Source organism: Hemibagrus wyckioides, linkage group LG06 (assembly GCF_019097595.1).
Source record: "Hemibagrus wyckioides isolate EC202008001 linkage group LG06, SWU_Hwy_1.0, whole genome shotgun sequence".
NCBI classification, from domain to species: Eukaryota; Metazoa; Chordata; class Actinopteri; order Siluriformes; family Bagridae; genus Hemibagrus; species Hemibagrus wyckioides.
In genome coordinates, this window is record NC_080715.1 from 4,567,045 (window position 1) to 4,585,690 (window position 18,646).

At 38.9% G+C, this 18,646-nt stretch overlaps 1 protein-coding gene across 2 annotated transcripts in view; it reads left to right on the forward strand.

Annotated features, from left to right (window-relative positions):
* Nucleotides 1–7,659, forward strand: part of pms1 (PMS1 homolog 1, mismatch repair system component) — a 28,976-nt gene extending 21,317 nt beyond the window's left edge. For both annotated transcript variants that reach the window (XM_058393424.1, XM_058393422.1), the window contains 4 exons: nucleotides 2,482–2,949; nucleotides 3,104–3,234; nucleotides 6,598–6,758; nucleotides 7,251–7,659. In XM_058393424.1, the coding sequence (XP_058249407.1) occupies nucleotides 2,482–2,949; nucleotides 3,104–3,234; nucleotides 6,598–6,758; nucleotides 7,251–7,448 (958 nt within the window). In that variant the 3' untranslated portion in view covers nucleotides 7,449–7,659. The remainder of the gene's footprint in view (nucleotides 1–2,481; nucleotides 2,950–3,103; nucleotides 3,235–6,597; nucleotides 6,759–7,250) is intronic.
* The last annotated feature ends 10,987 nt before the right edge of the window (nucleotides 7,660–18,646 follow it).

Below are 18,646 nucleotides of genomic sequence, written 5' to 3' on the forward strand. Positions count from 1 at the left end.
GAGCTGCAGTTTTGGAGATGCTCTGATCCAGTGGTCTAGCCATCACAATATTATGTTATATTTTCTATATTATGATTTTCTGTGATAAGTACAAAGTTCAAAGACATTATGTGGAAATATTAAGAGATAATAGTGTTTAAATCCACCATTCGTGTATCTCTCTCACTCTTCTCTCTCCACTATAGCTTGGTCTTATCATGGGTTGTCATTTTATTCCAAAGGAAAGAATTTTGGAGTAAATAATGAGAACTTTAAATGATTCAGATTTTCCCAAATATTACAGTGTAAAAACATTTCCTCAGACAGCGCCCTTTTTTAAAAATAAATAAATAAATAAATCCAAATATTTGGGAAAACGTTCTGAATTGCCAGGAAAAACTGTCTTTGATCCTAATCCTTCTTGAGCTCGGAGATGCCTTTGATGCTGTCAGTCCCCAGATTACACCGTTTATCCTCCTCCACATACCAAACCTTCATTCATTCTCTGTGGGCAGAATATCAGCAACAGCAGCAGAGGGACAGTGATGAATACAGACTGTTACTCAGAACAATCCCAGTTCTTCATCCTTGACCAGTCAGTACTTCTAGCCATGGATTCATCTTATCTTCTCATATAGCACCTCTCAGGAGTCAGGTATCAACTCATCATGAAGAACAATAATGCTTAGAAGGATGCTGCTCCTGAGATTGTTCCTTTCTTTCTTTCTTTCTTTCTTTCTTTCTTTCTTTCTTTCTTTCTTTCTTTCTTTCTTTCTTTCTTTCTTTCCTTTCTTCTTTCTTTCTTTCTTTCTTTCCTTTCTTCTTTCTTTCTTTCTTTCTTTCTACTGTACTTCACTTTACAGGTTAGTGTTAAAGGATGAAGGCACTTGCTGTATAACCCTGTTCCCTACTTCACTTACATATTAGCCATATTACTACAGGGATTCCATTATTTTTGGAAAAAGATGTCCAGTGTGATAGTAAACACTAGGGAGTGTACAGAGGGGATTGTGGGGCAGATTGTGTGCTGTTACTGCCTTTGGTTTTCTCTTTAACCCCCAGCTGCTGCAGGTAGCAGATGTTTTTTGCAGATTCTGCAGTTTTCTAGACTGTGATTTATATCGTGTCCCAGGAGGAGAGTTTGATCCACAAGAGGAAATTAAATCCGGGTTCCTTATGTGAATTGGGAATATTTAATTAGTCCCAACTGCTAATCAGCTTGTTACAGGACATTTTATAATAATATTCCTCTGATAAATTTGTAAAATTGGAAATGGTTATCTGGTTATTAATATACACCTGAGGCTATTGGAAATTAACCTCTTTTATTTAACATACATGAAATGAACGATTTTAAACGAAAATAAATGTGAGAAATGTGAATTTATGCAGCGTATCCTTTTTTAATGTCAAGTGCTGTCTTTTATGAGTGCCCCTGTACTGTAGGTGGCACTGTTAGAATTCTCAGGACATTTATCATGACTCTAGAATGAAGTGTGTTGCTCTTCGTGTCATCTGAACTCTCCTCTGAATCTGCATGTTTTTGCACCACAATGAATGCTGCCAGCTGAAAAAGCTCAACTGATGATCCAGTGCAGGATGGATCTGTGGATTCGTGCACCGAATTCTGACCCAACATCTGCATGTGGAGGCAGAAACAGATTCATCAGACCAGAGCATTTTTCTAAATCTTCATCTACTTTCTATCTTTGAGGAAATCAACTCTCTCTGCAACAAAGTCTCTGCAAGTTGTCTGTTTTTACAGTAGAGAATGAACGAACGAACGAACGAACGAATGAATGAATGAATGAATGAATGAATGAATGAATGAATGAATGAATGAACGAACGAATGGATGGACGGACGGACGGATGGGGATGGATAAGTGGATGGATGGATGGATGGAAGGAAGGATGGAAGGATGAATGAATTGTTGGAATGTTGGATGGATGGATGGATGGATGGATGAATTGTTAGATGGATGGGTGGATGAATAAACTGATGGAGAGGGATGAATTGTTGGATGGGTGGATAGATGGACAAATGAATTAATAAATTGTTAGATGAATGAATGAAATGCTGGATGGATGGATGGATAAACTGATGGATGGATGGATGACTGAATGAACTGTTGGATGGATGGAAGAATTGTTGGATGGGTGGATGATTGAATGAATAAATTGTTGGATAAATGCATGAATGAATGAATTGTTGGATGGATGAAAGAATAAATGAATTGTTGGATGGATGAATGAACTGATGGATGGATGGATGGATGAACTATGCTTTGGCTCACATGACTTGAGGATTTGATTCTCTTGATAGGAGTGTGATGGGATTCTGTAGTTGAATGAGAGGAAGACCCGAGTTTCTTCAGAAAATTCTTCACAAGCAGTGTTAGCGAGAACTGTCATATTGTTTGCAGAAGGAAGCAAAAAAATTGTTTTCATGCATTCAAGACGTTAAAATATATCTATATCTGTTTACTTTCTTGCATCTCAGGTATGAGGAAAAGGCCCAGAAGTCCCTGGAGACCTACAACGAGCAGAAGAAGCGTGCATCAGCCGACGTCATTCCTGACCATCAGCATGAGAAGGCTGATTTGTTTCTGAACAGACCCCAGGGCGTGAAACGTAAAGCCCATGAGTCCAATCAGCAGACCCTGGACAAACTCTTCACCTCTCAGCCTAAGAGCAAGAAGAAACCTACAGAGGCGTCCAAGACTGTCCAGTTCAGCATAGATGGCCTCAGGCGAGCACTTCAGCCTGAGCATCGCTCCCGCTCAAGTGAGCAGGACCTCCGGCTTGTAAACCGCTTGCCTTCTCACTGCGCCTGGGTCGTTTTATGTGGCAGAAAGCTCATGTTGTTAAATCCGTTCAGGGTGGAGGAAGCCCTGCTGTTTAAGAGACTTCTGGAGAATAATATACTTCCAGCAGCGAGCTTGCAGTCCCCTATACAGCTAACAGATGGGTAGTGTGTCTCTGCTTCATCACCTCATTTCATTTGGAAAGGACCAGAATGATTATCATGTCATAATGATACAGATATTTAAAGTATTTTAGTACCTTTATGTTTCTTATCTCTTCAGAGTTCTCACCTGTTTGCTCTGCTCTTTTCTGTGCAGTGTTCTCGGTGGTCCTGAATACATGGAGGTTCTTATGAATATGGAGAAAGGCAGTCCATCTTTAACTGGTGAAGTCCTCTTTACTGATGCCAGGCTGGTGGCCAATGGATTTCAGATCAGACTTACTCCAGGTAGCACTTTTACAGTAGAGAATGAATAAATGAACGAATGAATGAATTGGTGGATAAATGTATGAATAGTTGGATGGATTAATGGATGGATGGATGGATGGATGGATGGATTGATAATTGAATGAATTGTTGGATGGATGGATGGATGGATGGATGGATGAATTGATGGATGGATGAATTGATGGATGGATGGATGGATGGATGGCTAAATTAATGAATTGTTTGTTGGGTGGATGGATGGATGGATGGCTAAATGAATGAATGAATGAATGAACGAATTGTTGGTTAAATGGATAGATGGATGGATGAATTATTTAATTAATTAGTTGTTGGATGAATGAATGGATGAATTAATTAATGAATTGTTGGATAAATGTATTAATGGTTGGATGAATGAATTGATGGATGGATGGATTAATTAATTAATTAGTTTTTGGGTGAATGGATGAATGAATTAATTGATGGATGGATGGATGGATGGATGGAAGAATAAATTGATGGATGGATTACTGAATGAATGAATTGTTGGATGAATTAATTGATCGATGGATGGATGGATGGATAGATGAATGAATGAATTGTTGGATAAATGCATGGATTAATGAATGAATGAATTGTTGGATGGATGGATGGATGGATGGATGGTTGGTTGGTCGAATGGATGGATAGATAGATAGATTGATGGATGGATGGAAGGATGGATGGATTAATTAATTAATGGATGAATGAAGTGATGGATGAATAAATGGATGACTGAATGAATGAATTGTTGGATGGATGGATGAATGAATGAATGAATGAACTATGCTTATGCTCACATGGCTTGAGGATTTGGTTCTCTTGATAGGAGTGTGATGGGATTCTGTAGAGATCTATATGCTTATTCAGAAAGTTCTTCACAAGCAGGGTTAACAAGTTAACTAGGAGCTTCAGGAAAATTTTTTATTTCTCCCAAACTCGATACGATGGCATGGATCTGTGGAGAGGCCTGTGTACAGTTAGCCATCTAGGAAAACCCTTCACATGCTCAAATTCTGACATTTTCTTCTATAAATTTTGTGATGTGTGTTGGTTGAATAACACAGTACAGATTTTATCATTAAATAATAAGCTTCACTCTTCAGGGAAGTCTTTCCACTAGATTTGGGAGCATCCTGTTGGGATTTGTGTTCATTCAGTCACATTAGTGACAAACACACTGATGCTGAGGAGGCCTGGGGTTCAGTCGGTGTTCCAGTTCATCCCAGAGGAGTTCCGTAGGGTTGAGGTCAGGGTTTTGTGCAGGACACTTGAGTTCTTCTGCTCCAACTTAAACACACATGCTTTGATAAACTGAAATAGTTTTCTCTAAATGTGAAGTAAAGTTCAGACACAGAACAATAAGGTGATATTAGAATAAACTGGACACATGGAAGGTTCACTGTTAGCCTTTCCATTTTGTCCCTGACTCAGAAAACCATGTGAGCTTGTTAAGAAGGAGCTCGATCCCAAAGGCAGCGTCCGTTTCATCCATCATTCACTCCTCTTTTCCTAGAAGGAGCTCGGCTGCCTGAATTTCCATTATGAGCTGCAGATCTTTCTGTCCTTCTGATTCATTTCTGTATATTCTCCCTCCTTTTTCTTTAGATATTGTCTTTATTTGGCTCATATCTATCTATCTATCTATCTATCTATCTATCTATCTATCTATCTATCTATCTATCTATCTATCTCATGTTGATCTATCTATCTATCTATCTATCTATCTATCTATCTATCTATCTATCTATCTATCTATCTATCTATCTATCTATCTATCATTTTATCTATATCTATCTATCTATCTATCTATCTATCTATCTATCTATCTATCTATCTATCTATCTATCTCCTCCTGTCTAATCCCACGTTTTTTAAATCATTCCTAATATCTCTTTCTCTGCAGTTCTGTACTGTCTGATTGGATTTAACACAGATGTGATCTGATGGATGCCTTTCGTGCCAGAGTTCACAAATAATTATGAAATGTGAACAGCTGGAATAACAGGATTACGCTCAATTATTTCTGACAGTTGCTGAAATGTGCTCATGTTTTATTTTTCTCCTATATTACATTATTGGAATTAGGGGTGTTTTAATAAATAAGTATTTTAAACATATAAATAGAAGAATATGCCTCATTGCTGAATACATTTTTTGGAAAATAGATAGATGTTATAGATGATATAGATAGATGTTTATAAATGTTAATATTAATATAGTGGAATATTCTGCATCTGAGTTATAGTCTTGCGTATTTTAAAACTGGCCCAATAAGTGTGCTTAAAAATTCCGGATGGACACATGTTTAGAGGATATCCCTCCTCTTCTCTTTTCTTTTTTGGTTTGACCTTTATTTCGCCTCCAGGCTACAGAGTGCCACCGGTGTGTGTGCTGTCTTGGTGCTGCTATGGGTCATTGTGGTTTATGTTGGCCGGCTGCCGAAGCCTTTGCCCGGCTCAGTGGCTTAGCACCTCAGAGGAATCTGCCCTTTTCAGAGTGCAGGACAACACGCCGTGCCATTTTCTGACCAACAATTCTCATTTTAGCCAGCATTTACCAAAACCAGTTTATTTAATGAGCAGTTTTAGGGCTTTTTGACACGTATTTCGTTATATTTTCTTGCACAAATACACTATATTGCCAAACGTTTTGGGACGTCTGCCTTTACATGCACATGAATGTAACATGGAGTTGTCCCGCCCTTTGCTGCTATAACAGCTTCAACTCTTCTGGGAAGGCTTTAGGTTTAGGAGGAGTGTGTTTATGGGAATTTTTGACCATTCCTCTAGAAGCGGATTTGTGAGGTCAGGCATTGATGTTGGGCGAGAAGATCTGGCTCACAGTCTCCGCTCTAATTCATCCCAAAGTCAAGCCAGTCAAGTTCCTCCACACCAAACTCACTCATCCATGTCTTTATGGACCTTGCTTTGGTCACTGGTGTGCAGTCATATTGGAACAGGAAGGGGTCATCCCCAAACTGTTCCCACAAAGTTGGGAGCATGAAATTGTCCAAAATGTCTTGGTATGAAGCTGAAGCATTAAGAGTTTCTTTCACTGGAACTAAGGGGCCGAGTCCAAACCCTGAAAAACAACACCTGAATTCAGTTATTTGGAGGGGTGTCCCAAAACTTTTGGCAGTATAGTGTATCTCCATCATAAAGTAGAAATCTTTTTTAAATCATCTGCTGAAAACCTGGTGCTTCTTTCCAGTCAGCAGAGACATGATAATATTAGTTTAGTGCTTAATTCGGAGCGTAAATCCAAATATTTATTTATTATTCTTTCCTGGAGAAAGTTGTACATGGAGCATATTAATCCTCGCTCTGTGCTTACTCTGGCCAGGTTCCTCATCCACTGGGGCCGGTGTTGAAGTGATGGCCATGGCTGACTGCATGCCTTTCTACGGCATTGCTGACCTAAGGGAGATCCTAACAGCCGTGAAGGACAGGAACGTCCAGACGGTCCAGCAGTGCAGACCTCTCAAAGTCACAAACTACCTGGAGGTGAGGAACTCCTTCTTTTCTAAACACAACAAATATTTAATTCATTTACAATTTCATCACTGATTCTGAGCAACAGTTATTACTTCATTTATTCTTTTTTTTTTCTTTTATTTCCCTCTTTCTTTTATTTCTTAAATGTATTCTTTGATTTATCCGTGCTTATCTGCACTTCCTTACCTTCACTTCCATTCTTATCTTTCTTCCTAATGTTATGTCCTTTCTTTTCATTTTCTTTCGTACTGCCTTTTGTTCCTTTTTCTTTCTTTCTTTCTTTCTTTCTTTCTTTCTTTCTTTCTTTCTTTCTTTCTTTCTTTCTTTCTTTCTTTCTTTCGTTTTTTCTCGTTATTTGTTTTTCTTTCTTTATGTCTTTCTTTCTTTCTTTCTTTCTTTTGTTTATTTTCTTGTTATTTTTCTTGGTTAATTTGTCTTTCTTTCTTTCTTTCTTTCTTTCAACTTTCTTAATAATTCATCTGATATTCTCTCCCTCTTTAGGGTGAAGCTGTGAGGATGACCAGACAGTTGCCTCTGAACATGTCCAGAGAGGACGTCACAAATATCCTGTCTCGGATGTCTCGAGAGTTTGAAGGGAAGCGTGAAGTTTGTCTTCATGGACGGCCGTTTTTTCACCACCTTACTGATGTCCCTGAAACAGACCAGGACGCTTTCGACATCTTGTCTAGCTCTTGCTGATTATTTAAAAAAATTTCCCAGTGTGATGTTACGGTCCGACTCGGAGGGCCGTTCTCTCAGGGCATATTATTGTAAATGCTTATAGTTTTCAGTTTAATGTTCTGTAAAAGGTTTGTTTCTAATGATACTGACAGCATGGCATTAAATAATGAAGTGTATGTTTATTAAAAAACAAACAAGTGCATAAGAGAATAATAAATATTTTCACTTATGAGGTATTATTAGATTTCATTTGTCATATGGAATGGATGATTTTAAATAAAAATGTAAAACTAGGGTATAAAATATATGAAATAATTTAAATAAAATGTAAAACTAGAATATAAAATATGAGAAATACAATTTAAATAAAAAATGTAAAACTAGAATATAAAATATAAGAAATACAATTTAAATAAAAATTTTAAACTAGAATATAAAATATAAGAAGTAATTTAAATAAAAATGTAAAACTAGAATATAAAATATGAGAAATAATTTAAATAAAAATATAAAACTAGTATATAAAATATAAAACTAGTATATAAAATATATATATATATATATATATATATATATATATATATATATATATATATATATATATATATAAAAACAATTGAAATACAAATATATAACTAGAATATAAAATATAAGAAATACAATTTAAATACAAATGTAAAACTAGTATATAAAATATATGAAGTACACTAAAAGAAATTAAGAATCTAAAATAAAAAGAATATAAGAATATAAAACAAAATATAATATAAAATAGACCAGACTCCAATCATTATACAATATATAAAAATAAAAATAGTATAAAAATAACAACAAAAGAATAGAATTCTAATAGAATAAGCAGAAGAGTGTAATGTCGAGTGAGATGGGTGGATGGATGTAAGTAAATGTAGATATATGTAGAAATATTTGACATAAATTGAGATGTATTTAAGATACATTAACATTGACCTAAAATACATAATATCGGTGTCAGAATTAAACTAAAAACCAACAGACAGCTGCAGAAACCAGAGCTCTGGGTTCCCCTTCAGTAGATTTGTACTCCTCTTTGTTCTCTGATCATGATCTACAGAACAACTTTCATGTTCTCCCATGAACCACTGACCTCTCTGAGGAACATGGCTGGTGGATTTGTGCTGACGTAGGTCAGGATTCCTTGGCCAGCCTGACATGCTGATGGTCTTGTTTTTAGTGCAGAATGTGGCAGGACTGCAAATCACAACAAGCTGATTTCTTACCTCAAAAAATTCCACTTGGAAACACACCGATCAGCCATAACATTCTGAGCAGTGTGAGGTGAAGTGAATAAGACTGATGATCTCCTCATCATGGCACCTGTTAGTGGGTGGGATATATTAGGCAGCAAGTCAACATTTTGTCCTCAAAGTTGATGTTAGAAGCAGGAAAAATGGACAAGCGTAAGGATTTGAGCGAGTTTGATGAAGGACCAAATTGTGATGGCTAGACCACTGGATCAGAGCATCTCCAAAACTGCAGCTCTTGTGGGGTGTTCCCGGTCTGCAGTGGTCAGTATCTATCAAAAGTGCTCCAAGGAAGGAACAGTGGTGAACTGGAGACAGGGTCATGGGCGGCCAAAGCCATGTGATCCGATCCAACAGACGAGCTACTGTTGATCAAATTGCTGAAGAAGTTATTGCTGGTTCTGATAGAAAGGTGTCAGAATACACAGTGCAGGACAGTTTGTTGTGTATGGGGCTGCATGGCCACAGACCAGTCAGGGTGCCCATGCTGACCCCTGTGCACCACTGAAAGCGCCAACAATGGGTACGGAGCATCAGAACTGGACCACAGAGCAATGGAAGAAGGTGGCCTGGTCTAATAAATCGCGTTTTATTTTACATCCAGTGAGTGGCTGGGTGTGAGTGTGTCGCTTTCCTGGGAACACATGGCACCAGGATGCACTATTGGAAGAAGGCGAGCCAGCGGAAGCAGTGTCCTGCTTTGGGCAATGTTCTGCTGGGAAACCTTGGGTCCTGCCATCCATGTGGATGTTACTTTGACACGTACCACCTACCTAACCATTGTTACAGACCATCTACACCCTTTCATGGAAACAGTATTCCCTGATGGCTGTGGCTTCTTTCAGCAGGATAATACACTGTGCCACAAAGCAGACATAGTTCAGGAACGGTTTGATGACCACAACAACCGGTTTGAGGTGTTGACTTGACCTCCAAATTCCCCAGATCTCAATCCAATCCAGCATCTGTGGGATGTGCTGGACAAACAAGTCTGATCCATGGAGGCCCCACCTCGCAACTTACGGGACTTAAAGGATCTGCTGCTAACATCTTGGTGCCAGATACCACAGCACACCTTTAGTGATCTAGTGGAGTCCATGCCTCGACAGGTCAGGGCTGTTTTGGCAGCAAAAGGGGGACCAACACAATATAAAGCAGGTGGTCATAATGTTATGGCTTATAGGTGTATAGTTACATCACTGCTTGGCACCTGGGTACGTATATATATATATATATATATATATTTTTTTTTTTTACTTTTTTAAAACACCTACTCCACTATTTACAGCTTACGTTCACTGTTTCTTGAGTCATTTTCCATTAAGACTTCTAATTAAATTTGACTGGTGTGTACTTTATAGACCACTGATTGTCAGCTCTTAGGTTTATGGATGTTTTTATGGCATTTTACTTTTTTAGATACTTCTAAAGTCATAATTCAGAATGCAAACTCTGGGTTGAGGCATATAGGTCGCAGTGGAGGTTAAGAACACAACCCTAAAAATCTTTGCTTTTTTAGCTCAGAAAACAAACTTGAACCTCTTCACCAGATGCCAGTGAACCAGCAAATTTATTTCAGTGTAACTATAAATTCTCAACCCCCCAAAAATCAGCACCTAGTGAATGCTGGCACATGGGACCCTTAAAACTAAATAAGATGGGCTGTCTGCTTCACCGAGAAGTGCAGAGTCACAGTAAGAGCCCTCAAATTACCAGCTGTAAATAAAGCTCAACTGCCGCTGGCACTCTACAGGCATATGGCTTGTGGTTTTCCAGAACAAAATCAGCTTCACATTGACTTCATTCCAGATGCTACTACTTACACTATATTGCCAAAAGTATTGGGACACCCCTCCAAATCATTGAGTTCAGGTGTTATTTTTCAGGGGTTGGGCTCGGCCCCTTAGTTCCAGTGAAAAGAACTCTTAATGCTTCAGCTTCATACCAAGACATTTTGGACAATTTCATGCTCTTTGTGGGAACAGTTTGGGGATGACCCCTTCCTGTTCCAACATGACTGCACACCAGTGACCAAAGCAAGGTCCATAAAGACATGGATGAGTGAGTTTGGTGTGGAGGAACTTGACTGGCCTGCACAGAGTCCTGACCTCAACCCCATAGAACACCTTTGGGATGAATTAGAGCGGAGACTGTGAGCCAGACCTTCTCGTCCAACATCAGTGCCTGACCTCACAAATGCACTTCTAGAGGAATGGTCAAAAATTCCCATAAACACACTCCTAAACCTTGTGGAAAGCCTTCCCAGAGGAGGTGAAGCTGTTATAGCTGCAAAGAGCTGGACAACTCCATATTACATTCATGTGCATGTAAAGGCAGATGTTCCAAAACTTTTGGCAACATAGTGCAGAATTATATACATTAGCATACAAGCTAGCATACAGTGGATATAAAAAGTCTGCATTCCCCCTGTTAAAATGGCAGGTGCTGTTAAAAAAAATGAAACCAAGATAAAGCATTCCAGAACTTTTTCCGCCTTCAGTGTGAAATTACAATGGAGAAAAATTATGTGACCATCAGAAACATTTTAGGGGAAAACAATAAGAATAAAAAAAGTTTTAATAACTTGTTTGCTTAAACATGCACACCATTTCATAATTGGAGTTTTGCCTGTGACATCCAGAACAGGACATCCCTCCAAAAATCATAAAAGGACGAGATAACTGACCACGGATACTGCCAAGAGACCACTACTACAATGTTAAAGTAGCTTCAGGAATACTGATTACTTTCTAATCTGTCTCATCTTAATGGCTTAATCTTAAAGTAAATGAATATACTGTGTACATTGTGTAAACATACAGATACGTAAATGTGTATTAAGCTCAGACTTTTCTCTGCAGCTGCTCTTCAGTTAGTTGGCTGTAAAGTTCTATTTCCTTCCACTTTAATTCTGTAACTGTAGTGTCAGGTAGAAATGTTAGGTATAACTGACTGATTTTATCAAGGCGTAGATTACACCCTATAACACTCTTTTTTGAGAGAGCCTGAATTGCTCTGATGAATGTAGTTATGCAGCTAATTTGCAGCTTAACTGCCATAAAGCAATTAACATCCACATGTGCTCTGTGTTCAACATGCAAAAAGCTGTAATAAATCATTTGACCTTTACTTTTAATTTATCCTACGCAAGCCTTTAAAACTTATGTTCTTCCAGACCTGACCTGGGCCCAGAGCTTGGTGTTTCTCTCACGCCTTTCTCCGCACGGCATCTCGCACTTAAAAGCGAGCCAGCCGTGTGTTTTAAAGGACCAATTAAGTGTTTTGAAAGGAAATTGTGTTGCGTGTGGAGACAGCAGATCTCATTTTTGTGAGCATTTTATTGTTACTAAACATAATGGAGTGATTTCTAGGATGACTCAACACAGTCTCATTTTTCTACCATGCACACGCATAGCGTTGTGTCAGTATGCATGTTAATACTCATTTAAAGCGATTTATTACATTCTTACGTGTGCAGGAAAGAGTAATGGCTGGTAAATGAATCCCATCACACTCATTCTCGGTATCCACAGACTGTCCACTCAGCAGCAGTAAGTACCACAAAGCCATGAGACTCCAACCGGGGTAGAGCATCTGGATGGATCAGGAGTGTCTGGAATTATTCAGGAGCATCTGGATGGAACACTTATTATCAGTAATTGTTGACTTCACTGCTCATAGCAAGGTGCAGACAGGTGACAAATTAAAATGTGAACCTAAAGTCATATAAAAGGATTGATTGGAATAGATTTTGGAGCATGGTTGTTAGGATTTGTGTTCATTCAGCTACAAGTTTATTAGTGAGGTTAGGCACTGATAAGGCCTAGGGTGCGGTCAGTCTTCCAGTTCATCTCAAAGGAGTTCAGCAGAGTTGCAGTCAGGGTTCTGTGCAGGACACTCAAGAAATCTTGAGAGGAACCAGACTTAAAAGGGAACCTCATCCTCATTTGGGTGACACTGGAGAATGTTTGTAAATTATTATAAACACCAGAGAGTGTGATTATGACTAATGTCCTTTCTACAGTCATAAACAGTTGCAGATACAGCATACACTTATATTGGCAAAAGTTTTGGAACATCTGCTTTTACATGCACATGAATGTAATATGGAGTTGTCCCACCCTTTGCAGCTATAACAGCTTCAACTCTTCTGGGAAGGCTTTCCACAAGGTTTAGGAGAGTGTTTATGGGAATTTTTGATCATTCTTATAGAAGCACATTTGTGAGGTCAGGCACTGATGTTGGACGAGAAGGTCTGGCTCACAGTCTCCGCTCTAATTCATCCCAAAAGTGTTCTATGGGGTTGAGGTCAGGACTCTGTGCAGGCCAGTCAAGTTCCTCCACACCAAACTCACTCATCCATGTCTTTATGGACCTTGCTTTGTGCACTGGTGGGGCCGAGCCCAACCCCTGAAAAACAACACCTGAATTCAATGGTTTGGAGGGGTGTCCCAAAACATTTGGCAATATAGCGCATGTAGATGTGTATTGTTAGGAGTTTGTTGTCCTCAAAGTCCACATGAGCTTGGCATCTACTCTTCGAATGCCTGAAATATTTATGAAGCAGAATCCAACTGGAGCTTGATGCCTCAGTGGCTATAGTATACAGTGCATACCCATGTAATAAGTAATAATTCTTAGTCTCAGTTCTAACACACAGAGGTAGGACTTGTCCTAAATGAGACTGCTGGACTTGTTAATTGGGCTCCATCACATCAAGTGCTGGCACAGCAGGCTAAAGGCCCACTTTTGGTCATCTTCTGTGTACGTGCGTTTTTATTTTAAGCATGTATGTGCTTTATCAGGACATGTCAACAACCCACAAATTGAAGTGCAAATTGATGAGTGTTTGACAGAAGGGTTAAATATAAAACGATTAATTTACAGCATCCATTGAGGACTCAATCACCTAGCGCTGTTTTGCTGGATCAGGTGTAGAATACTTTGTTTTCTCAAGGGAGACCAGCAGGTCATGTCCTAGTATAGGATGAAGTGTGATGCGTAATTATGATGACAAGGATGGGAGTGTTGAATAAAGGCAAATGTCAAAGGTGATCCAGGAAATCTTGATATTAATGCTAATTTCATAATATTTCTATAATATAGTTATATTCTCATAATGACTGAACTGACACTATAAAAACTCCCATTTCCTGCTTATATGTTGTTCCTACTGAATGTGACAGATTTTTTAATGTGTATACCTTATTATTATTATTATTAAAAATATTAATCATTATAATGAGTTTAGTGTACTCTTATTATTAACAAACCAGCAGATTAATGTAACATGCACCATTTTATATTGGATCTTGTTAAACGAATAAAATTACAGTAGCCCTTGACCATGAACCCTATAAAATTGATATGAAAACTAACACTCAGCTCATTAAATATCTTTTTTCAAATGTAATATAATTCTGCATTTTATTTGCTACACATTGTGTTTGCTACACAAACCTCATACTTTCTTATCAGCTGTACAAAGTCCAGTTTGTATACGTTAAAATGTACAAAAAAAAAAGGACATTTGAGTGACAGCTGGTAAAGTGAATCCAGCGTGACCTTTTTAACTGAGTGGTCACATGCTTCGAAGATGAACGTCAACTAAGCCTAGCTAATCACCCTGATATTCCCTTGGTGCTAAATGCAGTACGTTCATTTTGCTGTTCTGGCTGGTCTCAGATTGCCTAGCACATGCATGCTCCAAGATTTAATTAAAGTCTCAAACAAGGGTCAGAGAGAAATGATGTCCCTGAGCTCCACAACCTCTATAGGGCTGATTTCCTCTACACTTATTCCCCATTTCTAGATCCGGTTCCCCTGTAGCTATGCAGGAGCAAGCACTGGGGCTTCAGTGTGGGGCTGCGAAAGCTTAGACATGTGTTGCGGTTTGACCTTTCACTGTGGTAACTGTTATATCATAATAATACCTATAATATTGCATTTCTTTGGGATAATTGCATTCGCCTTAGCCCTTGACAGAGGTCTATGTAAGATCAGAACCATCTTCCCTTTGACCACTACTCGCAACATCAAGGAAACCATGGACAATTAGCTGTCCTTTTCCTTGCACTAATGTGCTAATGCTAATGTGACACGCTCATCTCAGTATCTCCTTTACAATATCAGAAAGATTCAGCCATTTTTGTCCACACAGGCTACTCAGGTGCTTGTTCAGACTCTTGTCATTTAGACACTAGACTACTGCAACTCGCTGCTGGCAGATCTACCCCTGAGCGCAATTCGACCTCTGTAAACGATCCAAAATGCAGCTGCACGACTTGTTTTCAACCTTCCAAAGTTTTCCCACACCACCCCATTGCTGCGCTCCTTCCAGTGGCTTCCGGTAGCTGCATCAGGTTTAAAATTCTGATACTTGCCTACGGAACCCAAAACCGACAAGAAACATCTTACCTCAAAGCTCATATCACTCAAACACTGCACCACACTCACTCAGATCCTCTAGCACTGCTTAAATGGACCCACCCTCTTTCAAGATACAAGGTACATATACATCAAGACTCTTCTCTGTTCTGGGAGCTAGGTGAAAAATAAACTTCCTATCAATGTCAGAACAGCCAAGTCACTGACTGTCTTCAAATGACAGATGAAGACCTACATTATATGGCCAAAGGTTTTGGGACATGTTTACATGCACATGAATGTAATATGAAGTTGTAATATGGAGTCCAGTCCTTTCAGTTATAACATCTTCAACTCTTCTGGGAAGGCTTTCCAGAAGGTCTAGGAGTGTGTTTATGGGAATTTTTGACCATTCCTCTAGAAGCGCATTTGTGGTCAGGCACTGATGTTGGATGATGTTGGCCTGGCTCGCAGTCTCCGCACTAATTCATCCCAAAGGTGTTCTATCAGGGTGAGGTCAGGACTCTGTCAGTCCAGTCAAGTTCCTCCACACCAAACTCGGTATGCTGAAGCATTAAGAGTTCCTTTCACTGGAAGTAAGGGGCCGAGCCCAACCCCTGAAAAACAACACCTGAATTTAATGATTTGGAGGGGTGTCCCAAAACTTTTGGCAATATAGTGAATTTGATAGTAATACAATCAAACTTGAATGATCTGTGTGCATTTGTGTAATTCATTGTTTAATTACAATTACACATAATATATTTTCTTTGAAATGATGTGAAACCCCAGCTTGAATAACAGTCATGAGTCACTGTATAAAATGAAAGCTCCTTGACTCATGAAATTAGCACCGTGTCACAGCTTTGCCCGAGTTAACATTGTAGTTAGAGTGCAAATCTCTGAAACATGACATACATCTGGGGACAGTATGTGGCTATCTGTCAGGTGGAGTTTATTAATAAAGGCCAGAGCAGCTGGCTGAGGTGAAGCAAGTCTGCAAGCAAATCTGGCACTAGACAAAGTGTGTGCTGTAGTCGGGGGCGCCACCAGGACTTTCAGCTCTTCTACAGTCAGGGGACAGAGGTTACAAACTACTGAAATGCTCTACACAGTTGTCCATACTGCTACTGGACATGGAAGGCTTTGCCTGGAGAGACTAGTGCATGCAGGTTTTAAATGTACACTATGTTGACAAAAGTTTTGGGACATCCCTCCAAATCATTGAATTCAGGTGTTGTTTTTAGGGGTTGGGCTCAGCACCTTAGTTCCAGTGAAAGGAACTCCTAATGCTTCAGCTTCATACCAAGACATTTTGGTCAATTTCATGCTCCCAACTTTGTGGGAACAGTTTGGGGATGACCCCTTCCTGTTCCAAAATGACTGCACACCAGTGACCAAAGCAAGGTCCATAAAGACATGGATGAGTGAGTTTGGTGTGGAGGAACTTGACTGGCCTGCACAGAGTCCTAATCTTAACTCCATAGAACACCTTTGGGATGAATTAGAGTGGAGACTGTGAGCCAGACCTTTTCATCCAACATTGCCTGACCTCACAAATGCTCTTCTAGAGGAATGGTCAAAAATTCCCATAAACACACTCCTAAACCTTGTGGAAAGCCTGACCAGAAGAGTTGGAGCTGCAAAGGGCAGGACAACTCCATATTACATTCATGTGCATGTAAAGGCAGATGTCCCAAAACTTTTGGCAATATAGTGTATATATAACTTAAGTGTCATATGTTTGCTCACTTATTACTTTTGCACAAAGGTTACTTTGTTTTATGTAAACAAAGTATTAGGTCAGACTATTTTAAAATATACTTGTATACAGTATATGTGGCATTAAGTGTATGGTCTGAGGATTATTGGTGCACCAACCATGTTCAGCTGTTGTAAGCTGAACCTCTGAAGATGATAGCCCCAATGGGCCCAGTTTGGTGTAAACTTATTCTGCTGAATAATGGTAGCCCCACAGGATCTATTTCTTAATTATTTTCGACTCCTTAAATGCAGATGACCATCTTTAGATGTTTCTCATAGGTAAGGCATCAGAATTAATCCAGCCTGTTTTTGGACAAGCGAATTGTGTGACTCAGCTGTAACGTCATTGTGAAACAAGTCAAATCCCTGATTGAGATAGAGAGGCCGGACGTGGGTATCAGGTTGAGCGCTGAGAACAGACTTTACTTTACTTAAGTCACTTAAGTGCAGTGCTCAATGGGCTCCATGATAAAGTTACCATTACTGTAGGCCAAAAAATAAAAACCCATAACTGTGATACATTACAGTGGGATTACAGCGGATAAATAACACCTAAAGCCAAATTTCAGACTGATTTATTTATTTATTTATTTATTTTCTCCCAGATTTTCTCTCTAATTTAGATTCTGTTGCATCGCTCAAGACCACTTTTCTTTTCTTGTGTATTTAATTCAACTGCAATAAACGAATCCTGTCTGAATTGTACACATGTTCTCCACGTCAAATTATACAATGACGATCCTCTCTAATGATAGATTACAAAATTATTATTTTCTACTCAAGGTGTCAATCAGCGAAATCTGGATTTTCACACAAGCTCATGGTGTAATGACAGTGATGTTTGGTTGCTGGTGTATTTTCTTTATTCCTGTTATTACTTTATCGGTAGCTTGCTACGCACAGGGAGACATGACCAGTGGTGTTTATTAGGAGTAAAGAATTTCAACAATCTGAAATATCCACTCCTCTCTGCTATAAGGACAATTCTGAAGCTTTTTAAAGAACACAACAGTTTGGTTGGTGGTCAGTGAGTCAGATGCAGTTATTGCAAGCAAGGGATATGCAACCAAATGTTGTTGTTTACTTCAAGACTGTCCAGTACTTTGGATCATATTCAGCCTTTGATCTTAAACCCAAATGTCTTCAGTGTACAGCAAAAAACAAAGGCCTTGCGATATTAGCATTTAAAGTTGCAGTTTTGGATGCCGATCCTGTTTGAGGAGAATGTACAGGTGAAAAGGCTAAAGTGCTGCTGCATCGCTCTCTTTAGGTAAAGATTAAACAAGGGCTAAATCCCATCACATCACTATTACATAGGAAACAGTTAACCTATATGAAAGTAGAAATGTCAACGACAGGAACGTACAATAAAAATCCAATTCAGAAATTAATTGCAAAATAAAATTTGAAGCTTTATCATGATTATAAAATGTTAATTATAAAGAATGAAAAGTCCTTCAAGTAAAGTGGTACTCAATATCTTAACATGTTTAACACACACTGAGTGGATTTCAACTGATATTTAACTATCATCTGAAAAACACGTGCTACCTTTTTATAAAATTTCCAGACGTTATTTGGGTGGATGTCCTTTAAAAAAGTTTAATTGCCTTGAGTTCTCATTATAATTTCCAATAATGCATCGAAACGGATTCACCATATGACAAGACACATCCTGCGCATCCTGCTGTCTGACAGGCGTAGTAATGACAAAGGTGTGGACAACTTGCTGTTTTTTCCAAACGATCCAGGCATCTTTTGGTCTCCTCTGAGACGCATCTATCCTCCATCACTGTCAGTCAC